The 22,450-nt window shown below is 49.4% G+C and overlaps 1 protein-coding gene across 1 annotated transcript in view; it reads right to left on the bottom strand.

Moving 5' to 3' along the window:
* Positions 1 to 1,296: 1,296 nt before the first annotated feature.
* Positions 1,297 to 22,450, bottom strand: part of VSNL1 (visinin like 1) — a 100,772-nt gene continuing 79,618 nt past the window's right edge. Inside the window, exons 3-4 of the mRNA XM_010989665.3 lie at positions 6,456 to 6,671; positions 1,297 to 2,296 (exon numbers count right to left, since the gene is read on the bottom strand). Of these exons, the coding sequence (XP_010987967.1) occupies positions 2,099 to 2,296; positions 6,456 to 6,671 (414 nt within the window). The 3' untranslated portion in view covers positions 1,297 to 2,098. The remainder of the gene's footprint in view (positions 2,297 to 6,455; positions 6,672 to 22,450) is intronic.

Raw genomic sequence — 22,450 nt, forward strand, 5'->3', positions numbered from 1 at the left:
CAGTGTCTCCCAACCAGCCCGGAGCAAGTAGCCCCTGCTGCGCCCCATCCCTCTCCACCCCTCTTCGCTTGCTGTGCTTTGCTTCATGGTTCTCACATTTGTGTGTGTGTGTGTTCAGCTATTGTCTGTCTCCCCACTAGGAATGGTGCCGGGTGCACAGTAGGTAGGTGATCAGTGAGGATCATGCATTGCCCATGGCTGGACTTAACTGAGTGCCTTTCTAAGGAGGCTCCCCAGCTCCTCCCCTCACCCCACCCTCACTTCGTCAGAGGAGAGAATTATCAGAGGCACTGAACATCCCATCTCTCCCTGCCTCCACCTCGGACTCACCAAGCACAGGGGTTAAGGGCACTCGAGACCGTTCTCTCTGTGGGCAAAGTCTGGTTCTACTAGGGAGGGTTTCAGGTACCGTCTGTGTCCTGAGTGTTTGTGGGGAGGTTTGCTTGCTCCCGGTTTCCTGTCGAATGGGAGAATGGAGTCATCAGCCCTGGTCTCTGGTCCCATTTAATGATCCTAAGACAGAAAAAGGAAGAGTATTTAGGAAAAAAAAAAAAAAGGTGCTCCATGTAAAGTGAGTAATTTAGCAATGAACTGTGAACTGTCTGATACTGTAACTGCTATCTACATATGGCAAATTAAATTTAATTAAAATAAAATGAAAAATGCAGTTGTCAGTCACACCAGCTAAGCCTGAAGTGCTCAACAGCCTCACGTAGCCAGTGCAGGCACAGACGTTTCCATCATCATGGAAAGTTGTGCTGGACAGTGCTGTAGAAAGTAACCCGGCTCCTCCGGACTCGTTCTGAAAATGCAAACCCACCTCCAGGGTTCTTGATGGAACCTCTCTGCCTTCCTTCGTCAAGCTTGAAAGGCTCAGAATTCTGTTCCATTGTTAAAACAACTTTTGATTAGGAGAAACGGAGGTCTGCTTTCCTCCTGGCTCCTTCTGAGAATGCATCTCAGCCTGTGTCCTCCACGTGGTCGTGCAGAAGGTAACGTGTGCTTAGCACCACGGTCACACTGAGATAACATTTATGGCCATATGATGAGTGTTTTTTGAGAACGAGCACATTTTATGATGTTTCATTTAAATCCTACATGCTGCATTAACTGTCTGTCTTCTGAGGGCCAGGAGGAAGCATCGGGAAGTCGTTTTTGCCCTTTGGTTGTCATCAGTTCTTCAAATTCCCAGGCTGCATGTTTAAAGGCAGATTTAATAAGTTGTTGCTCCTGACCCTTGATGATTCTGAACACCTATTTCAAATTTAAAAATTATGAAATAACTGAGGGAAAAAGTCAAATGTTATAAATTTATTTGGGACATCGATTGCCACCTCTTTGGAAGTCTTTGAAAATTCAAGCAGAAATCAATACACATCCATCTTTTTTTTTTTTTTACTTTCAATAAATAATATCTTTGTGTATATGTATATATAGATAGATATACTTAATTAATGAGTCATTTAGCAGGGTTTTGAAGTTTTATACTGCATTAATTCCAACATAGCTCTTTCCAGATCGGTAGGATGCAAATGAGGTAAGAATTAAGGCAAACCTAAAAGGCATGCAAATGTCGTACATTTATATTCACTGATAACACAAGCTCTTGTGTGTGGACCGCACAGAGAGGCCAAGGGCCCCTCCGCGTGTCTGTCCAGTACTATTTTACAGGAGAATGGTGACACAACTTATAATTAGGTTACATTATCGTGGGGGTCTCAGTGCTACTAACATTATGTAATCAAGGAGACGCAAGCATTAGCAGAACATGAACAAGAAATCATATAACTCTTTGCAGCACATTTCTGCCCAGGCTTTGGAGGAGGAGAATTCTTTTTTCTTTTTTTTTAATGAAATGATATTACACATATCACATTGTGGCAGGTTGTTTGTTTGTTTTGTAATATATGCTTTTAAAATTCATTAGCAAATGACATTCTCATGCACACAAGTGTTTCAAACACAAGAAGCAAGTCCATTTATAGGTAGTCCAAGCAATATTTGTGTGTGTGTGTGTGTGTGTGTGTGTGTGTGTGTGATAGCTGCAGACCGAATGGAACGTTGAGATTTCTGTGCAGTCCGTCGTGATGACCTCCGCTCATTTCTGAATGTCGCACTGCAGAAGTAGTACGATGGAAGGGTCGCTCTTCGCAGCTTCTTTGAATTCATCCAGTGTAATCTGGTCATCTTTGTTCTTATCCATCTTGCTGAAAATCTTGTCTACTCGCTGCTCGGGTGTGAGGCCATCCTCATTCATTTTCATCATGATCACTGTGCCCACCATTTTGTAGATTGCCTTGGGAAAACAAGAAACAGGCCATAAAGTCCTCCCACAGTAGGTCACAGAATTTAAATTTCCTTCAAAGGACTCCTTAAATGGTTTTAAATAAGAGAGTGATGTCATCAAATCCATGTGAATCTCATGACCAATGGGATAGAGAAGAATTTTGTGTGACTCCCAGGTTCCTGGCTGGGGAAAGTGAGTAGAAAGAATAGTGGTGAGATTGAGAAAAATGAAATAGGAGCAGGTGCAGGGAGGAAAATGATGAGTTCAGCTCAAACCTTCTGAGTTTGAGGTGCAGACGACGGTCAATAAGCACGACTCCTTAGAGATTTAGGGAGGATGAAGTGTGGGCCCCACTCATAAGGAATCTACAATCTGTTAAGAAAGCAAACAAGGTGGACCAGTAAAGTTTAGCCCTGAAAGAGGGCAGTGTAGGGAGAACTGTGAATCAAGGACTCTGTTCATAAGCTAAAGAACAGAGTTGGAAGATTCCATTGTCCAGTTCAATTAAGTGTGCACAATTAGTTCCCAAATGGGAATGAAAGGTAGAAACAAGTCTCTTTCTTAGGAAAATGCCTTAAAAAATTAAATGCCCATCTAAGCAAAGACTTACAGGTGAACATTATTACATACCTTACATAGCAGCATTATTAATAATAGCCAAAAAGTGGTAACAGCACAATTGCCTATCAACTGGTAAACAGATAAAATACGACATTTCTGTACAACTGAATATGATTTTAGCAGCAAAAAGGAATGATAAATGCTACAACACAGCTAAACCCTAGCCCCAAAAGCCAGATATAAAAGGCTGTACATACATAGTGTATGATTCCATTTACATGAAATGTCCAGAAAGACAAATCCATAGAGGCAAAGCAGAAGGGAAGGTACCTGTGTCTGGGGGTACAAATGGGCATGAGGGATCTTACTGGGAGAATTAAACTGTTCCAGAATAAGATTATGGTGATGGTTGCGAACTTTGGCAAGTTTATAAAAATCTTTGAATTGCATAGCTAAAACACGTGAATTTATGGTCTGTTAATTATAACTCAATAAAGTTTTGAAGAATGCCAATTAGAATACACCACTAACAAGTGTTTCCTTTAACAAGTAAAATGTCTACTGAGATAAAATATTTTTTGCTTGCTCACTTTTGTAAATAGATTGTGTTGATTTACAGTGAAAAAAAAAATCTATGACATCTGACTTTAAAAGAAGCAGACTGTTGACATTTCATTTGATGGACAGTTGGTAGAAGGGGTCTGGATTAGCCTAGAATCCTGAGCAGTGTATGAGGGAAAAGAAGAGATGCCTGGACTTTAAAAACAAGACAGACGGGGTCAGCCGCAAGTAAGCTGCCACTTTCACTCTGGCCTTTGAAGGGTGAAACGAAAAGGGCTTAAAGGAGGTGATAGGTGGGAAGGCCGCCAGCAAGACAAATGCACTGTTGATGAAGTCACGGCAAAAAGAAAAGTAAACACAGAGAGTCCACCCTGGACCTCATCTAATAGCTCTGAACACGGCTGGGAATCCTTAACCGCATCTGAAATGCAGCCCTGCAATCTGCACCATAAACAGGACAACCAAGAAAGGACGTTCCCGATGCAGACTCTTCCACCAAACACCAGCGCAGGTCGAGAGCACGTCAGACTCAGGACTAAATATGAACCTGCTCCCTGACGGATCTTAAGGAACCCCTGTCGGCCCCTGGCATGGATCACAATGTTTATCACTGTCTTCTCTGAAGATGGGATATGTCTCACGTGTGCTTTCCTAGGAAGAAATGACTGTCTCAGGTATTCTCGTTATTCAACCAAAAGCTAAGGACCCATTAGGCCTGTGTACAACACTGCGGGGCAGATGTCCTGTGCTTCCCTGGGGCGCGTGGCCCCTGGTGTCCCCTCCGGCCACTGGCCTCCCTCATCAAGGCACCCGCCTTGCTCTGCTGTCACTGCCTGTTCTCTCGTGTGGACACAGGCCCTCGGGTCAGCCAGCTCCTCCAGGGTGGGCACATGTGTCTTTTCACATCTGTCTCCACCGCTTTGCCGGGAGGCTGGCACCAACAGAGAGGCTGACTGCAGGCTACAGGAGCCCAGAGGGTGGTGGAGAACCCTGCGGTGAAGTAGGCCAAGACAGCTTCTTGGACGCGGCGAGATAACCTAGACCTCGAAGGAGAAAAGGACTCAGATGGGCCCAGAGCCCTGAAAGACATCCAGGTGAAAAGCATGGTGGGAGCAAAAGTGGCCAGAAGTGCATGTGCAAGGGTGAGGGGCCTGGGATGGACAGTGAGTCTGGAGCAGAGGAGACACGGAAGCAAACGGGTGTCGGCTGGACCAGCTGTCAGAGAGCTGTGCGCCTGTGCACGGAGGAACTGCTCTGTAGACTTTAGATCAAGTGAACGAGCAGCTCCTGAAGCACAGGGATGCTGTGAAGACTGCATCAGTTATTGACCTGCTGGTCCTGAAAAGGTGGCTCAGCAAAGCGGAACCTGGAGGCAGGAAAGTGTGCCAGGGCACGGGTGCCAAGGGCCAGGAGCTGGTGAAATCACTGGAGGGGGACATGGGGAGCCACACGCAGAGGGAGCAGGATGGGGGATGCGGCTGGAGAGAAGGAAAGAAGCTGGGAGTTGAGGTGGATGATAGTTCCAAGGGATACAGAGCCTGAGAGATAACTGCCATTTACTGAGCATTTCCTACATGACAGGAAGTGTGCCGGGTTCTCTGCAGACCATCTCACTTAACCCTGACCATGGGCTTGGAGGATAGGTTTTATTTGCTTAATTTTTTCACGAAGACATTGAGGCTTTGGTGCACAAAGCCCCACAGCCAGGAAGCAGCATACCAGGTCTGACTCTTAAAGCTCCCCTTGCTGCCGTTGCGTCTTCCAGTTTACTTGGGAAGGCAAGTGGGTACCAAATGGAGAGAAGGAACTAAAGGTACTGAGAGATGACGGGCAGGCAGGGCTCCAGAGGCGCAGCACGGAGCCGGGAGCTGCCCCAGGGGAGGAGAGTGAGCGTAGCTTGGGGGGGACCTGGGGGACTGGGCCACTTGGGTTTTGGCTCCTGTTTCTTGCCATCAGCCCCTAGTTGTCATCTGGGGATCCACCCTCCCTGCGTCTCAGCCCTGTGGTCTGGACGGGGCCTCACCCCAGCTCAGGATGGAATGCTTGGCTCTTGCGTGTGGCAAGTGGTGCATTTCCCTCTGGGGTCACACTGGTTGGTGCAGAGGTGAGCACACAGGCTGAGACAGTCAGCCAGTGAAAAGGCATCGATTCACTCATCAGCAGTTGAGTGCCTGCCAGTTTCCAGGTCTCTTCTAGGTGCTAGGGAAATGGCAGTGAGCGAACAGAGTCCTCTCCCCACAGAGCTTGTGTTATGTAAGGTTATCTGGGGCCGTGATAAATGCTGTGACAAAAAAACACATGTTGGTTAGGGGTTAGACTGCACCGGTGGGCACTGTGTGGGGAGGGCAGCGCAGGAAGGCAGGCCTGCTGGGAGGTGAGATGAGAACACAGACCAGAGTGAAGTGAGGGAGGCTGGGAAGGGGATCTGGGCAGAGAGAGAGGATGTCGAGGCCCTGAAGTAAAGCTGCGTGTTCCAGGAAAACCAAGAAGTCCCAGGTGTCTTGAGCACAGTGTACAGGGAGGATGTGGAAGATTAAGGTCAGAGCAGTGGGCAGAGGAAGCCTGGGACGTTTGCACAGGCACCTGAAAAGATGACTGTTCACGTGAAGTGATGGGGACCTGGGAGCCATGGGCAGCATCTTGTGCCCACGGGGGCAGCTGGTTTGAGGAAGAAGGCAGCATCCACAGAGCAGAGCTAAGCCAAGTGCCAGAGAAACTGAGTCCTGATTCCACCCTCTGCACCCAGGAGGCTCTCGCCTATAGAAGATCTCCCAGCGCGAGCGTGGCTGGTTGAAATGCTGATCGACAGTCAGGGTCCAGCAGCTCGGACCTGTGACGTTTCCCAGAGCCTGGTGGGAGCGAGGGAACAGGGACGGAGACTTCAAGGCCTGGCAGGACTCCTGGCGGGGCAGAAAGAGCTGCCACAGGCTTATCCCCAGGGAGCTCGTTCCCGGGGCTCTGCCTCCAGTGCCCGCAGCCCAGGTCCTGAGCACACGGAGCGCCCGCTGCCCGGGGTGGGGGTTGGGTGGGAGTGGGGCCCCCTCACCTCAATGATCTCCAGCATCTCCACCCGGGTGATCTTGCCATCCCCGTCCAGGTCATACATGTTGAAGGCCCAGTTCAGCTTCTGCTCAAAGCTGCCCCTGGAGGTGATGGACAGGGCGCAGATGAACTCTCGGAAGTCGATGGTGCCGTCCCCGTTCTTGTCAAAGGTCCGGAAGGCGTGCTGGGCAAACTTGGAGGCGTCCCCATACGGGAAGAACTACAAAGCAGAACACAGAGGTTCAGGTGTCGGGAGAGGGGGAATCACAGGCCTTCCTGCCCACGGGCTGCCCGGGGTGGAGGAGGGCAGGCTCGCCCGCCTGGACGAAGGTCTGGCCCAACGTTCAAGGTCAAGGGCTGGCGCAGGGAGACCGTCTCCCCCTGTGTCCTCACTCACAGGCCCCTTGCTGTCTCCCATGTGTGAGGCTGGTGACACTGGGCTTTTGGGTCTGTGGGGCCTGGAATAGGGGAGCAGCTAGGATTCCTCATCTGCGGCTCCGGTCGCTCTCCCTCAAGGATGAGGATGAAGGAGCCCTGACTCCTCTCCTGCTCAGGGTGGTGGGTGCTGCATGAACTTCCACTCCTCTGGGTGGGACAGTCTAGGTTCACCGCCCACCCGTGGGGCCCAAGCGAGTTTGCCCCGACCTCCTGCCGGCAGCTCCCCGTCCCCAGCTCACAACCCTCTCCCCGGGTGAGGTTCCAGAGTCCAGACTTCTTTTTACAGGAACTTTCCTTCTGCAGACCATTTAAAACCCACTAAAAATAGAACATGACTGCACTTATTTTTGAGAGCCATGAAGAGATGTCTTCTCAGAGCCGCCGGAGTGCTGTGGGAGACAGAGACTGGACCCGGGAAGAGGCGGGGAGGCTCAGACCCGCCCGGAGGTAAGAGTGCGGAGAAGGAGGCAGGGCCCCGCCCTGGACACGCATCCAGGACAGTCACCCACAGCGGGGCGTTCTGACTCCTAACTCTCCGCCCCAGCCAAGCTAGAGGGCAGTCTCCAAGTGGAGCACAGGAAACAATCAGGTAAACTTCACCCCTGCCCCTGCCTCAAACAAAAACAAACCATGTGCTGTTTTAAAGCAGAGACAGTATGTATGTGTTTCTGGATGAAGAGATCCAGCAAATATAAAATGCAAAGCAGATTCCAGAGGAGGCACTGGTGTTCCTGTTCCTGTGGACGTTCTGCCTCTTGCTAAGCAGGTGGGTGGGCCCCACACAGACCACCGGCGTCCTGCCCCCTCCCCGCTGCGTCCTCTTTCTCACTGTACGTCCTGCCTTTCTAAATAGCTTGATCCTCATGTGCCCTGAACTGCTTTTTTCTTTTTTAACTCACAACACTTACGGCATCAAATGTGGGGCGGGGGTTGGTTTTGGTTTGTCTTTTTCCCCCACAACAACCAATTCTCCAACTTGCTGGACACCAACTGGGTGTCCCACAATTCAGTTCCATTCTGATGCTAACTGCCCCAGAGGGTGAGGGCTCAGTCCCACGAGACCACCCCACCTTGGATGCCATTCACAAGTCCCAGGTGGCCACCTGGACCTCTGAGAGACCTGCTATAAAGTTGGAGGGTTCCCACAACCCCCTCCTCAGTGTCGAGAATTTGCTAGGATGACTCTCAAAACTTAGAAGGCACTTTTTAAAAAACTATTACCAGTGGTTATAAAGGATACACCTGCAACAGGGGAGAAGCACAGGGCAAGGTATAGGGGTGGGAGTGCACGGAGCTTCCACGCCCTCTCCAGGTGCATCACCCTCCCAGCCCCTCGAGGTGTTCACCAGCCCGGAAGCTCCCCGAACCCCATAGTTTAAGGGTTTTTATGGCAGCTTCATCATGTAGGCACAGTTGATTAAATCACTGGCCACTGGTGATTGGACTCAATCTCCAGATCCTCACCCCTCCCTGGGGGTTGGGGCTGAAAGTTCCAACTCTCTAATCTTCCTTGGTCTTTCTGGGATCAGCACCCCTACTCCGCCCTCCACCTAAATCCTGAAGCTCTCTTGGGGTCCCCAGCCACCAGTTATCTCATTAACATACAAAAGACACTGTTATCACACCAGAGATTCCAAGAGTCTTAGAAGCTTTTGTGTTAGGAATAGGGGATCAAGACCAAATATATATTTCTTCTTCTATCACAGTGTCACATGTGCCCTGTGCATCAGTGGTCTTCATCTTTCTCTCGGCGGGTGCTGTTTGCTGATGCACCATCTGCCTATGGTCAGGGGTCTTGCTGGACAAAGCTGGTACCTGTGACGGAGCCTAAGAACAGAGCGGAGTGAGCTCCTTGATGGAGATGGATTCCCAAGCCTCAGGGATGTCCCACCAGCCTTTCTAAGGGCAGTGACACGAGGCCACTGCGTATTATTTTTCTCCATCCGTGTAGGTTTCTGGCAGTGCAGTGCTTTACCTACTTTATACCTCACAGCATACTTTTAAGTTAAGGGCTATCTGATAGTCTTATCTAAAAATAGTTGGGCACCTCAGGTCAGTATATTAAAAATTCATTTAGATCTGGAATCAATTGTAAATTTCAAGCTATAAAAGTTACATGTGCCTTGCAGAACGTCTGTTTACTGACTTTTATAGCCAACACGTTTACTTTGAAAGAACCAAGTGTGTGGTCAGGAGCCCCCAGGTATCCGGAGGGGCTGTTTCCTGTAGAAAATTCATCCTATTGTGTTCTAAGCACTTCGCGTTTTTCTCTTCAGGGGAATGCTCCTTCTTTTGATGAAATAATTCAACTTTGGACAGATCATCACAGAAAAATGAAGCCATACTCCCTTCAATCTCTTTAGGAAGAAATTAGGGTCATGAACTCATATTCGCTTCTCTTGGAGGAAAATAGTGCTTGAGATGTACAAGTATTTTGGTGTATTGTTGCTTGACGGGCGTTTATTTTTTAAAATTCAATGTATTTTGCTCCAATTCCTGCATGAAATATTGATGCAGAAATAATTTTTGGTGGCATTAATAATCTAAACCTTTTAATATAATTAAAAAACTGAAGTTGAAATTTTATATATGTATAATTATATACATTTCATTTACGTCTTTTAGTTCAGGCTGCTATAACAAACTATCACAGACTGGGTAGCTAACAAGCAATAGAAATGTATTGCTCATAGCTTTGGAGTCCAGAAGTCCAAGATCAGGATGCCAGCATGGTCAAGTACTGGCAAGGGCCCTTTTCTGGGTTGCAAACTGCCGGATTCTCACTTTGTCCTCACATGGTGGAAGGGGCAAGGGGACTCTGTGGGGTCTCTTTTTTTTATAAGGGCACTAATTCCATTCATGAGGGCCCCACCCGTCTGACCTAAGCACCTCCCTAAGGCCCTACCTCCTAATACCATCATTTTGGGTATTAGGTTTCAACATATGACTTTTGGGGACACACAAGCATTCAGCCCATTGTGACTTGTTTGAAAGAAAATAAATTTAGTTATGAAAAATTTTAGAAACTGTATTAGATGATTTAATATTGCTAATTTTCATTAAGTTTCCAGCCTCTCTTTTATGCCTATGTACACACACACACACACACACACACACACATATAGTTTTTCTACTTTTGTTCAACATTTTAAAATCAAGTGTATCCTGTATTTCCATTAAAAAGAAAAAAAACCAAAAACTCATCCAGAAGCAGCTGCAGTTGGTGGATTAATGCCTGCTGACAGGTATCCAGGCCCTCAGCCAGGAACGCTTCTGACCCCAGAAGCTGTGTGGTGCGGCTCCTGGAAGCGTTTGCCGGGGTTTGGCACCAGTGGGGCAGCCTGCCCTCCTCAGGGCGCTTGAGAGAAGCTTCTCTTTGAAGAGCAGGGTGTGGGGGTGGAGCAGGGTCTGCTCCGGGTTCTGGCCAGCAGAGCCCTAGGCTCAATTCTGGGGATGACGGTGACCTGGCCAGTCCCCTGGGCTCCGGGCTGGGTGGGGGTGATGGTGGCCGGGAGCCAGTCCTCCCAGGCGCTGCAGCCTGCTTTCTCGGGCCCTGTCCTTGCCCCTGCACAGGGCACAGCGCTTCTGCTCCAACACTCGGGGGCTCAGAGCCTCACAGCAGAAGGTTGGCAGAAGTGGGGGCAGAAGTAGCCCGCGGTCCCTGACTACTTCTGGCCCTTCTGATGATACTCCTACTCAGGGCCACACAGCGATCTATCCTCGTCCTACCACAGGGACAGTCCTGTGCTCTGGTTATGCTCTGAGGAAAGGGGCTTTAGAGGCTGCCGACCTCGGATGAGACCAGGACCCAGATACCAAGTGAAGCGTGATGTCTGCAGGAAACCGTCCCCTGGTGCTGAAAACCAACTTACAGGTGAATTTAAGGGCCTGCCCTGTTTCTAACTTGGGGTGGGATCACCTATCTGTGGAAGCCAGACGGAACTACTCATGGATCCTTGAGTGCCCTGTGCTTTCCAGCCTCTGTCTTGGCCCACACAGCTCCCTTTGTCTGTCGGACCCTCACCTACTGCTCAGTTCTGCCTCTTCCCATCACCTGAAGCTGCCACCTCCCCCAGGCCCTTCCTCTGCAAACATCCTGATGTCGACCCCTCTCTCCTTGCAGCCCAGTGATCTTGGCGCACGCGGCGTTCCTCTGCTGGACCACACGTCCCTTGCTCCACTCAGCCGTGCTCCCAGTCTTTGTTAACCAAGTGAGGGAGCCTTGGCTTGCAGGGAACAGGCCAAGCCTGCGGTGGGAGGTTCCGCTGAGGATGAGCACCTCGGAAATGAGGACAAGGGAGTTGAGAAAAGGCCAACCCTGTGAGGCCTCCTGCTTCTGCTGTGCTCAGGTCCACATTTGGGCCAAGGTTAGTAGAGAGCAAGATCACACAGCCTTCCCCGCTCTGTCCCAAAAGCGGAAACAGGGCCAGGCTTTCTAGACAGGCCCCAGGAACGGGGGTCCTCAGCAGACTTTCCAGGGGAGGTTCTGTGTGGCAGAGAACTGGTGTGGATGCCTGCTCTCCACTGCTGACTGACAAGCAGAAGGGGGCATTTGTCCCACAGCATCCCCTGGACTGATTTCTAGAAGTTTCTGAGGTAATTCCTCTGGGATGCACATCTCTCTTTCCTGCGGACTCCCCCTCCCCAGGATGCCTGGAAATGCCGTTTGTACCTGCCAGCAGTTGTGGGCACCTGCCTCCTCTTCCTGGAAGACCTTCCAGGAGCCCCCCAGTCAGATTCTCAGCAGAGTCCAGTCAGCTGGGCACAGCGTGGGCCGGCTGTCTCCTGAGCTGGGTCACAGGGAGCTCCCCGAGCCCACCCGGCACTGCCGAGGAGAAGAGCTCAGAGTCCCCTCGGACACCTCCTCCGTCTCCTCACTCCGTGGGTCTCCTCCAGCAAGGGCCTGGCGGGGCAAGATGTCCTTGGCTTCTCTCCACACCCCATTTCCCCATCTCCCCTGTCCACTTGCCACTGCGAGTATCCACAGAGGGTGCCCCTGCTCTCCCTTCTGCCTCGGCCAGGGCCCCATGGCCTCGCATTGATCCTGGCCAAAATCTCCCAGCTCCTCCTGCCTCTGGCTGCCTCCAGGTCCGATACCCAGGCCACACTGACCTCTCTGAAATGTGGCTCCAATAATGTCATTTCTCTTCACAGAAACGCTCAGTGGAATCAAATCCGAACTCCTTCGCTTGCCGTTCAAGGGCTCCCGTACCTGACCCACTATGCGCCTTAAACACTGTGTGTCCTGCTCCTCTCTGCTCTCAGCTCAGCCCTCAGGCCGCCCTGGCACCGCTGAATCCCGGCTTCCCGCCTGCTCTGTGTGGCCATTCGTGACCGCCCCAATGCATAGGCATCTCTCTCATTGCTCTGCTTCATGCCCCTGAGCCGCAGTGTCTTCTTAGGTGTCACCAAACCTGCCCGTGGCCTTCACAGTTCATAGGCCTTCCCTGTCTGCGTGTCCGGCTCCAAGGCTCTACCTCCAGGCCACCCTCACGGCTGGACAGAATCTCGCCCTCTGCTTGGTTTGTGCTTCACTTATTTCTGGATGAATCTTTTCAAACCCTCTGCCCTCGACCGCAGAAAGTTCTAGTCCTGTCTGTGTCCCTTGCCACCTGTGAGTTCTGTGCAGGCAGAGACGGCTTGTTCATCTCTGCTCCCCCCCAGCTCCTTGCTCGGGGCCCCCAAGGAGAAGCTCCGTAAGCTCCTGGGGATCACGGGGTCCGCAGTCTTGCCCGCCTTTGTATCTGTCACTGTGTCACTTCTGTTAGCAGCTCACTGTCATCTGCGAAATGGGACCGCCGCATCAGCTGGCCGCATCCATGCCCCCGTGAGGGAAGAGGAGGGTTCACTACAACTGAACCGTCACGAAAAATATTTCAAAAGTCCTCATTACAGTGTCAACTCCCCCATTCCCAGAATTCTCCATCTTCCTTCACTGCTTTATTTTTCTCCAAAAAGCTGACTACCATACAACATATTTTAATTATTTATTCACTGTCTTTCTTCCTCCATGAAAAATGTAAATTCCATGAGAAGAACGTCTTGGCTGCTAAGTTATGTTGTTGCCTAATTGACACATAGTAAGTGCTCAATAATTAGTGAATGAAAGCGTGAACTAATTCCTTTTTGATGCTGTCCTTCCTAATAACTGTACTGTACAGTCATGATCAGTTAAACCTTCAGCATCTCCGAGACTCCTCAAGGCAACCCAAATGGTTTGGTTCTTAACCTTTACTTGGTAGCAGAGAGGCAGGTTTTTAGGGCAGAGGTTTAGCACCATCTGTCGTTCCTACTTATTTAGGGGATTACTTATTTAATATCTATTATTGAACTGTGAATCCCCAGAGCACAAACCTATTTGATCACCATGTGTTCACAGCACATAGCACAAGCCCTGCAGATGGTACCTGGTGATTACCACCTTGTCCAAGTGAAAGGAGTGTTTATGGCGTCAGCCTGAAGGTAACCAGGTGACCAAACGCTGCTGCTGAAAACAGCTACCACCGGCTGGACATTTGTTATAATCTAGGCAGCTCTGTCCCATAGAACTTCTTGGCATGATGGCAATATTCTGTAAACCGCACTGCCCAAAACGACAACCACTAGCCAAATGTGTCAACCACTGTGTTAGGTGCTGGGAATAAAATAGAAAAAAAAGAGCAAAGGACAGTGGACTGAAGTGTTACTGGAGTGACTGCAGAACAGGACATTTTAATTTTAATTTCAATAACCACATGTGGCCAGTGGCTTCTGTACTGACCAGTATGATCTATGCTATGTCATTAGTTCTCACACTATCCCTGCCAAGCCGTTACCCTCAGCTCCATTTCATGGTCAAGGAAACATGGACTCAGAAAGGTCCAGCAAACCCTCAAGTTCTCCTCCCACTGTGTCAATCTGTTGCCAAGTTTTGCAGAGGAGAAGTGAGAATTGTTCACACCCTCTGGAGAAGAGGAACACCTTTGGTCCTGGGTGTCCATATCCCTGGATTCAACAGACTGTGGAGCCAGATTCGAAATTTGACCTGTGGTTGGCTGAATCCGCGAGTGTCGGACCCCAGCTACGGAGGGCCAACTATACTAGGCCAGTTTATATGAGGGACTTGAGCATCCATGGAGTTCATATTGTGGGGGTCCTGGAACCAATCCCCCACGGTTACTGAGGGACCCCTGTATACAAAACAGAAGGTAGAAAGTTAGGGGAAGATTTCCATCTGCCTCCACGTTTATTGTAACACTTTCATGATTTTCACACAGAAATGGGCCCACTTCTAATACTTCATAGTGTGTTATTCCATTTAATCCTTATAACAAAACCTGCTATCGTAAACTCCTTGCTGTGGGTGAGGAACAAGCTTGAAAGGTCCACGCATTTGCCTAAGGCGCCTGGCTGGCTGTGGGCGAGGCAGGATTTGAAAGCGGATTTGTCTGGTCATTTCTGCTCCATCCTGCTTCTCTTAATCAAGTATTAGATGAGGAAATAAACTTAAACCCACATGGAAGGATGAAACAAACCAATTTGTTGCATTATGTAATTCTTAGCTTCCATCATCTCTAAATCCTTGGCGGTGTGTATTTATCGCCACCTCCTGGCAGGATGTATGTACTACATGAAAACACTAAAACGCCTCTTGAGGGATATTTTTTGTGATTCATTCATTCTTTAACTCAACAAACATTTATTGAGCAATTACTATGTGTCAAGCACTATGTTAGGTGCTGAATAAAGTAGAAAAAATACATGGCATATTAAGGATAGTGGGGGAAATAGGTATTAATCAAACAACTACGTAAGTATAAAATTACACTATGATACAAGTGTATAAGCCACAAATGAGAATAATGGAGATGGTCTTATGAGTTTGAAACGTAACAGAAATTTAGTGTGCAGTCCCCTTCCCCCACCCCAATATGCAGGTGGCTGACAATTCGCTACTCTTCATCATAGTTTAGGAAAGGTCTCAGAGTCTAAAATGTTCCTGGATCACACAAGCCTAGACTCTGTCTGTACTCCACACCCTTACTTAGGACCGACCAATGGGCAGGAGAAGAAATCCGCAGTAAATACTCAAGGCCTTGTCTCTCCCCAGGGAGACAATAGGAAACTTTGCACGAATTAACCAGCTTGCTCCTAAGACACAGCAGAGGTTTTCCTTACAGACAGTGGTCCAAAGCCGCACATTTCCATCTTGTCATAATCTATCCAGTTATGAATATTGAAAATGTGAAAGAAAATACTGCCATGTGAGTGAAAATACTGCAACCATATCAGTAAACAAAGAATGCTGAAACCAAGTCATCAGCAGCTGCCGCCACCCCCCAGTGGGGACAGGCCTGCAGCCCGGCCTCTGCAGCCACTCACAATGGTGCACTCTGAGCAGACTCAGAATAAGAAAGGACAGGATACCGGCCCTAGATAGCTAGGTGCTTGTCAAAGGAATGAATTCAGTGAGCCCAAATGTTTGCTTCCTCCCATACATAGAAAAGCACTAAATTCTTTAACTTGAGGTGCCTGGTTTTTTTTCCGGTAACAAGTAATCTTTTATTGTTCCAACTACCTGGTCTTTGTTGTAAAGCTCCTATACATCCTAGTTCCTCCCCTACCTCTTCAGAGCAGTCCCTCAGAGCGATCCGAGAGGCTGTCATCCCAGCTCGAGTCCTCCCGCCAAATAAAACGTAACTCTTAACTTTTAGGCTGCGCGTTTATTTCAGTTGACAAAAGGTTTGTTTCCTTAAGAGATGCTGAATGGCCCCAGACACTTCATGCTGAGTATGCGTCCGTACCCCTGGCCCTGCCACCCCAAGTGCGGCACAGGTGGCTGCATTACGAAATGGCCTCAAAACACTGTGCTTCCCTCCCGGCCTCCAGCCCTCTGCACCATCTTGCTGCCGTCCGTATAGCTCTTCCTTCTAGAAGTTGTACTAAGTTCTGAGAAGACACTGTAACATTCCCCACGAGAATCCTTCCCCTCTCCCAGTGTCCCTGGGGCCTGCCTCAATTGGATGGAGGAGGAAGGTCCCCCAGCGGTTCTCCGTCTGACCTTCAGGTGGCCGGGGAGGTTTTCACAAGCACGGCCTCGGGCACTGAGAAGGCTGATGTGCTGTGTCAGGAGGGAGTGGCAGCGAGACCGCTGAGGAGGACAGTCTCTCTCCAGCCCCCCGCTGATGCTGGGCAGCCCTCGGACCTCGGAATAGATTTCTGCCCATTAGTCTGCCTGAAATAGAGCTCATGTTGGGATCAAAGAACAGAAGAGTATTCTTGGACCGCTCTGCTCTCACCGTCATGGAGAGGTCTGCCATCCAAACCTTCACAAGACACAGTCCCTTTTAAAATGTCCTCACTCAGGTCAATTCTGTTTCCCTTTGTTCTCAAATGTCCGAAGCCTAAGGTGTCTGGCTTACGAGCCCACCAACAGCATCCCTCCCCAAGGGTGGAGTTGTCATAGGAACGATCCGTATGGGATCTGTTTCTTTTTCTTTAACCTTTGTATTCTATTACTTTTGCTACAAGTTAATCACTAAAGGCATGTTGCCTACAGCTTAAAGTATACATAATGGCCCCTGCCTGAGTGTTAAACTAAAATGCCTTTGTTTAGCTCACAGGAAACATCCCGCTCAGGCCCACCTGTGAGTGGCTGCAGGGAAGAAGAAACTAACACATTCCCTCCGGAGTCTTTGCAAGAACTTACCGCCTTTTTTACTTTACTTCCTCACCTTCCCCTCTTTGTTCTATAAAAGAAACTAGCATCCAAACTGGGCAAGATGGTTCTTTGGGACACTAGCCTACCATCTTCTCAGTCTGCTGGCTTTCCGAATAAAGTTGCTATTCCTTGCCCCAACAGCTTCTCTCTCAACTTACTGGCCTGTCGTGCGGCATCAGTATGAGCTTGGACGACTTGGTAACAAAGTCTTCTCTGTCGCACACTTGAAATATGACTACTCTGCCCCTGAGATCATCTCCTCACCTCTGCTGGACTCAGCCAGGGGCTTCCTCTGGGTGACCTGGTTCAACACCTGCCTCTCCAGGCCCTTTGTCTGGAACGCTCATCTTCTGCCCTGGCTCAGTTAATGCCTGTTCATTCTTTAGACCTTGATTCAGTCTTCATTTCCTCAGGAAAGCTTTCTCTGATCCGAGGTCAGAAGCCCCCATTACACACGTGCATATCACTGAGTCTGCTCTAACATTGATCCAAATCGTGAAGAAATGTTCATGGGATTGCTTGATTAAGGCCTTCCTCCCCTAGCGGACTATAAACTAAACGGCGACAGGAAATGGCCTGGTTTTGCCCACTGCTGTGGTCCTCAGAGCCTAGCACAGGGCCAGGCACACAGGAGGTGATCAGTGACTATTGGCCGGATGAACAAATGACTCAGCACAGCAGGTCATTTTTGAGCCCGAGGAGACAGCACAGCAGAAAATCCACCCAGTGACCAGTAAAAGGGTTGAAATGTGTTCTGAAGGTTGTCTTCAGTCAGCTCTGTGCAAGAGGGCTCTCCATTTGGCCTGAAAACTGTCATCCCCATTACTGCTTTAGCCGATGATTCGTGAGGGTATGAATCATTCCCAGAGCTGTACATGCACTTGGTCAGGTGGACGGGAAAAAGGATAGAGAGATTCTCCCCTTAATTAGAAATGGTGCATCCAAAAACTGTCTTCTGCCTCAGTGTTCATTCAACAGATACTCCCAGAAGCCTAGTGGGTGACACGTTCTATCTGTGCTGAGCTCTGCGTGGGCAGGGAGGGTGAGGAGGGGCAACGGAGCGTAAGCACAAAATATAAGACCTGGTCCCTTGCCCTCCAGCAGATGTAACGAATCGAAGGTAGATGCAGCCCAGAATGTGAGCTGCCTTCCACACGCGGGCTCTCTGGAAGGCAGGCAAAGCCACAGCCACCCTACCCGCCCCGACAGGGGTCACCCAGATCCCGAGGTCACTTCTCAGAGCTGCCCCTCCCCTTGTCCTCTGGATGACAGTACCCATTCTCTACAGTCACAGACCCCTTAGGACTCCAGTCTTTATTACAAGAGAACCACTATCAGCTCTTGGTTCTTATGTAACTGCATCAATTTGAGAAGAAGATTAACCCTGAACTAAGTTTCTAGAGAAGGGGTTTTGCCCCTTGGGTCAGGGGAAGCAATTTCCATCCATGTCCTAGACCAGGTCCCTGGATATGCATATTGACCCAAAGAAGTCATGAACTCCCAGAGAAGTTCTGTTACTTTCTTATAGAAAACAAGATACCAGCAGTAAAAATCCAGACCCCTCACTGATTTTTCAGGTCTCCCTCACCTGAGAAATCTCACTATGAGAAAAGCCCAAATCACCTCTTCTTCAAGGGAAATACTACATTTTGCTCTTTATTATATAGAAACTACACCTCACTGGTTTTAGATTAGGACCTGTTCTGCTGTAGACGCTTTACATGTGCTCAGGGCAGATAAAGGAAGCAACTCATTGCAGAGCAGCAGATGCTGGGTTGTGACAGGGTGTCCAGGTGTGACTAAACTCAAGCCCCTTTGCCTCTGAGGACTTCCATTTCCCCGGATATAAAATGAGGGGATAAATCAGATAAGCTTCAAAATTCCTTTTCGCTATTATGTTTTATTTATTTTTCAGATTCTAAAAGTAAAAACCTAAAAGAAGAAGAAGGAGGAGGAGGAAGGGGAGGAGGAGAAGGAGGAGAAGAAAGAAAATAATGAATTTGGCAAGTGGGTGTTCGTTTTATAATTTTGGATTTGTTGTTAACCAAAGGACCGACTGCCTCCTAGTGTTGGTCTGTCCTAATTACAGGCTCAAACTTCGAAGGATGACTCTATCTACAAGTGTATCTGTATCTAAATCTACAACCGTATCTGCATTGACATCCATCTACGTACCTTTATCTCTATATGTAGGTTATATCTCTAGTTCTATAACATCTATTTCATATAGCTCTATCTCTATCTCTGTAGCATATCTTATCTCTATACCTTAACTATCTCTCATCTGTCTCTCTCTTTATATCTTCATCTCTCTCTATCTCTTTATCATATCTCCATCTGTATCACCACCTCTCATCCTTCGGGCACAGACTCAGAGACAGAGGCGAGCCAGCCTTGGACATAGTTCCCTGGGGAGGAGGCTGCCTCTGCTGTCTATCCTCCCAGACTCCCTGATTTTCCTCTTCCTGGGGAGTAACTCAGTGGTCGAGAAGAACCAATTGAGAGATTAGATCTCAGGAGAGTTTGCCAGAAGGACCGCAGCTGGAATCCTCCCACCCTAACGTGGACAAAGGGCCGAAGCCACAAGAGGGTAAGGCTCCGGTGCCCGACCTGCAGCCACTCTGCCCTTTAACCGTGTCCTGCAGGGCATTACCCCGGAGCAGATAAGGGTTAGCGACCAAGTACCAATCCTGCCGCTTACTGGCTGTTTAGTGTTGGAAGACGGTCTGAACAACCTGGTCCTGCTTCCTTTTGTGTAGAACAAGGGAGCTGGCTCTCCATAAGCCTGAGAGCACCGATCAATGCCTGTAATTCTAAACTGTAAATCTGCACAACTGACAAAATCATACTCGACAAAAGATGCTGATTTAATTACAACACTTTTATAGCCCTTCCTGCTTGCCTGGCCTGTTTAAGCACACTGTCAACATTCTCCCAAGCAATCCTCTAACAACCCTCTGACATAGGTACCACTGCGAGCCCACTACAGAGCCAGGTAAACAGAGGCACAGGCATATTATGTTAATTAGTCCCAGATCTCATACCTAGTTAGCGGTGGAGTTGAACCCGTTTCACTCTAGAAGGTATACTCTCAGCCTTTAAGCTATACGCCTCTGATCTAATACAGGAACACAGGCACTAAAAAGGGCAAAATCCCAATTCTGCCCTTAACCCTCACCATGTACCACCAGTAGATCATCTGCATCCATGCTAATCAGACAGATGCAGCTGAGAAGCTGGGTGGGTGAGGTCAGCAGATCTTCAGAAGCTCCCAATGGGCCAAACTGCCCAGAGACCGCCTGGGGGTTGTGGGCTTTGGCCAGAGCCCAGGGGTTTTGACTTAACTGCTCAGTATTGTCCAGGGCACAGGGCGGTGATGTGGGATGGCACCTGGGAACGTGCTGTATCACTGCTAATGACCCCCCAGAGCGTGTTCTTTCTGCACTTAGAGCCTGGCAGCGGGCACCATGATGACCTGACACAGGGTCCTGCTCTCACCGCTGTGGCCAGAACACCAGCTTCTGCGAACACCACTCTCCTGAGGGTCTTGTTAAAATGCGGATTCTGATTCAGCAGTTTGGGAGGGGGCCGCAGCGGCTGAACATCAAACACTCTCTCATGATGCAGAGGCTGCTGGTCCACAGACCACACTTTAGGAAGCAAGAATGTAGACTCTGTGCATCCAGGACCTAAAGAAGCCTGGAGAGGTCCGGAGAGGCAGGCTGGAGGAGGGGGGCCTGAGCGGGCTCCGGAGGTAGCAGGAGGTGAGCAGGCATGTGTGCGTTTGTGGGTTGTTGGGTGGCGGCCTGTGGGAGGTGCTGTGGGAAATGGAAACCAAGGGCCAGTGCGGGGAGACGCCCAGTGAGTCGCTGAGTGCCTGGGTGACCTTGCTGCCAAGGGGACAGAGGCTCCAGGGGGCGCTGAGCTGGGGCTGAGGGGCCCCAGGGAGCCTCCTCCTCCAGCCCCAGTTGTTTGTGCATTAGATGAGACTGCGGTCCTGACTCCTGACAGGGAAGCTCTCCTCTCACATTTCCATATTTATCTCTCTGCAGGGAAAGCAGAAAGCAGCCTTCCGACAGGCTCCCCTGCCCCCACCTCCGCCAGGCTAATGAATAAAGATGCAGAGCTCCCCAAGGGGAGCCCTCCAGGCCTTCCCTGGAGGGGAGGAGAGCGCTGGGGAGGGGAGGCCCAGCAGGGCGGGAGGCGCTGGAAAAGAACGGCCAGCAGCCCTAGGTGGAGGCCTGGGCCTGGGCCCCGGGGTCAGGGTGGACCGTCTACATGTAACACCTGGAGCCCCAAAATCATTTCTCCTCTTAGGGCCTCAGTTTCTCTGCCTGTAAATCAGGAGACTGAACAAAATGTTTGAAGATCGTCCTTCCAGGCATTACTCTCTGTGCTTCTACCCTAAAGAAAGGTAGATGTTTTATGACAGCTAAACACCCTCCAGATGCAGGACTGACTGTGAATACCTCTGAGAGGAGCCCTGTTGGGGATGGAAAGATGCTGTGAGCCACAAACGTGAGCCACGTAGGTCACCTGAAATTTTCTAATAACCGTATTTTAAAAAAACAGGTGAAATTAATTCTAATAAAATTTTATTTAATACAGTATATTATATCAAATTATATCATTTTAACATTTAATTGGTAGTAAAGTTTTAACAAAATATTTGACATTTGGGAGGACTGTCTTTGAAATCGGTGTGTATGCCTTACTTAGGGTCCGTCTCCATCCCACTGACCTCGGTCTGAGTGCTTGCGGCTCCTGGCTGCCGCGTGGAACCTTGCAGCTCCGGACAGTGCATACGATGAAAAAGCATCTGTTTTAATGACCTAAATTCTAGAAATATAGGCAATTGCTTCAAATGAACTTTGGGGCTATGTACATATCACAGCATAAGCAGACACTCGGTCAGGGAAGCAGCAGATTGAGTGTTAACCAGCAGAGCTGTGAGCCTCTGGGAAAAGGCTGTGACCTCTCAGGCCCTTTTACCAGTTTTGACTCCTGCCCTCAGACACCCCCGGCTTCTTGGCCAGCGAGTGGCCAGCCGGCCTGGGCCTCCTGCTGATGTGTGGAGCTTTATTCCAGATCCAGCGCCTAATGCCTCCAGACCTTGGTCACATCTCCCATCTCCCCAAAACCCTGGCTTGTATTTGCCCATCCCGGGGACGTGCACAGGAGTGGCATGGTGCTAAGGACCCGGTTTTGCCCAATGTTTCTGAAATGTCACTCTGGGGAGCAGCTCTCTCCAGCAATTCCTGACCATCTGAGAGAGATCTATATTGTTTTTCCTTCTCTGAGCAGCAGTAGGAGAGACAGCTTGGCTTAGAGGAACGAGTGGAGATCTGAAGCTAGAGTGACTCGTCAGATCCCGGCTCCACTTCTGAAGTGGCCATGTGGCCTTGAGGAAGGCACTTTGCTTCTGAGCCTCAGTTTCAGGTGTGCAAAGACCAATCCCAGTGGTGGCCGATGCACTAGCTAACGTAAAGCATTTTGTACAGTACCAGGTACATGGAAAACACTAAAAAAACCAAAGTAGCTTACTTCTTTTCCTCCTGCCCTCAGGATCAAGGATGCCGATTTTTCAGAGTCTGCATGACACTTTGTGCCATCTTTGACAATAAAGTGCCTTTACCCCAGAGAGGTGTAACTGACCACACACTGACTCACACCCGTGAACTAGACATTGATTTAAGCCCTTTTATCTGTTTCAACTTAATTCTCTCAACTGTCCTATGAGGTAATGCCCATAGATGAGGACTCTGAGGCACAGAGGGGTTAAGTAACTTTCTCAAGGTCACACAGTAAATGGCAGAATGGAGGCATGAACCTGGGAAGTCTACCTGCAGAGCCTTGGGGCT

The sequence above is a fragment of the Camelus dromedarius genome, chromosome 15 (genome assembly GCF_036321535.1).
Source record: "Camelus dromedarius isolate mCamDro1 chromosome 15, mCamDro1.pat, whole genome shotgun sequence".
Taxonomy (NCBI): domain Eukaryota; kingdom Metazoa; phylum Chordata; class Mammalia; order Artiodactyla; family Camelidae; genus Camelus; species Camelus dromedarius.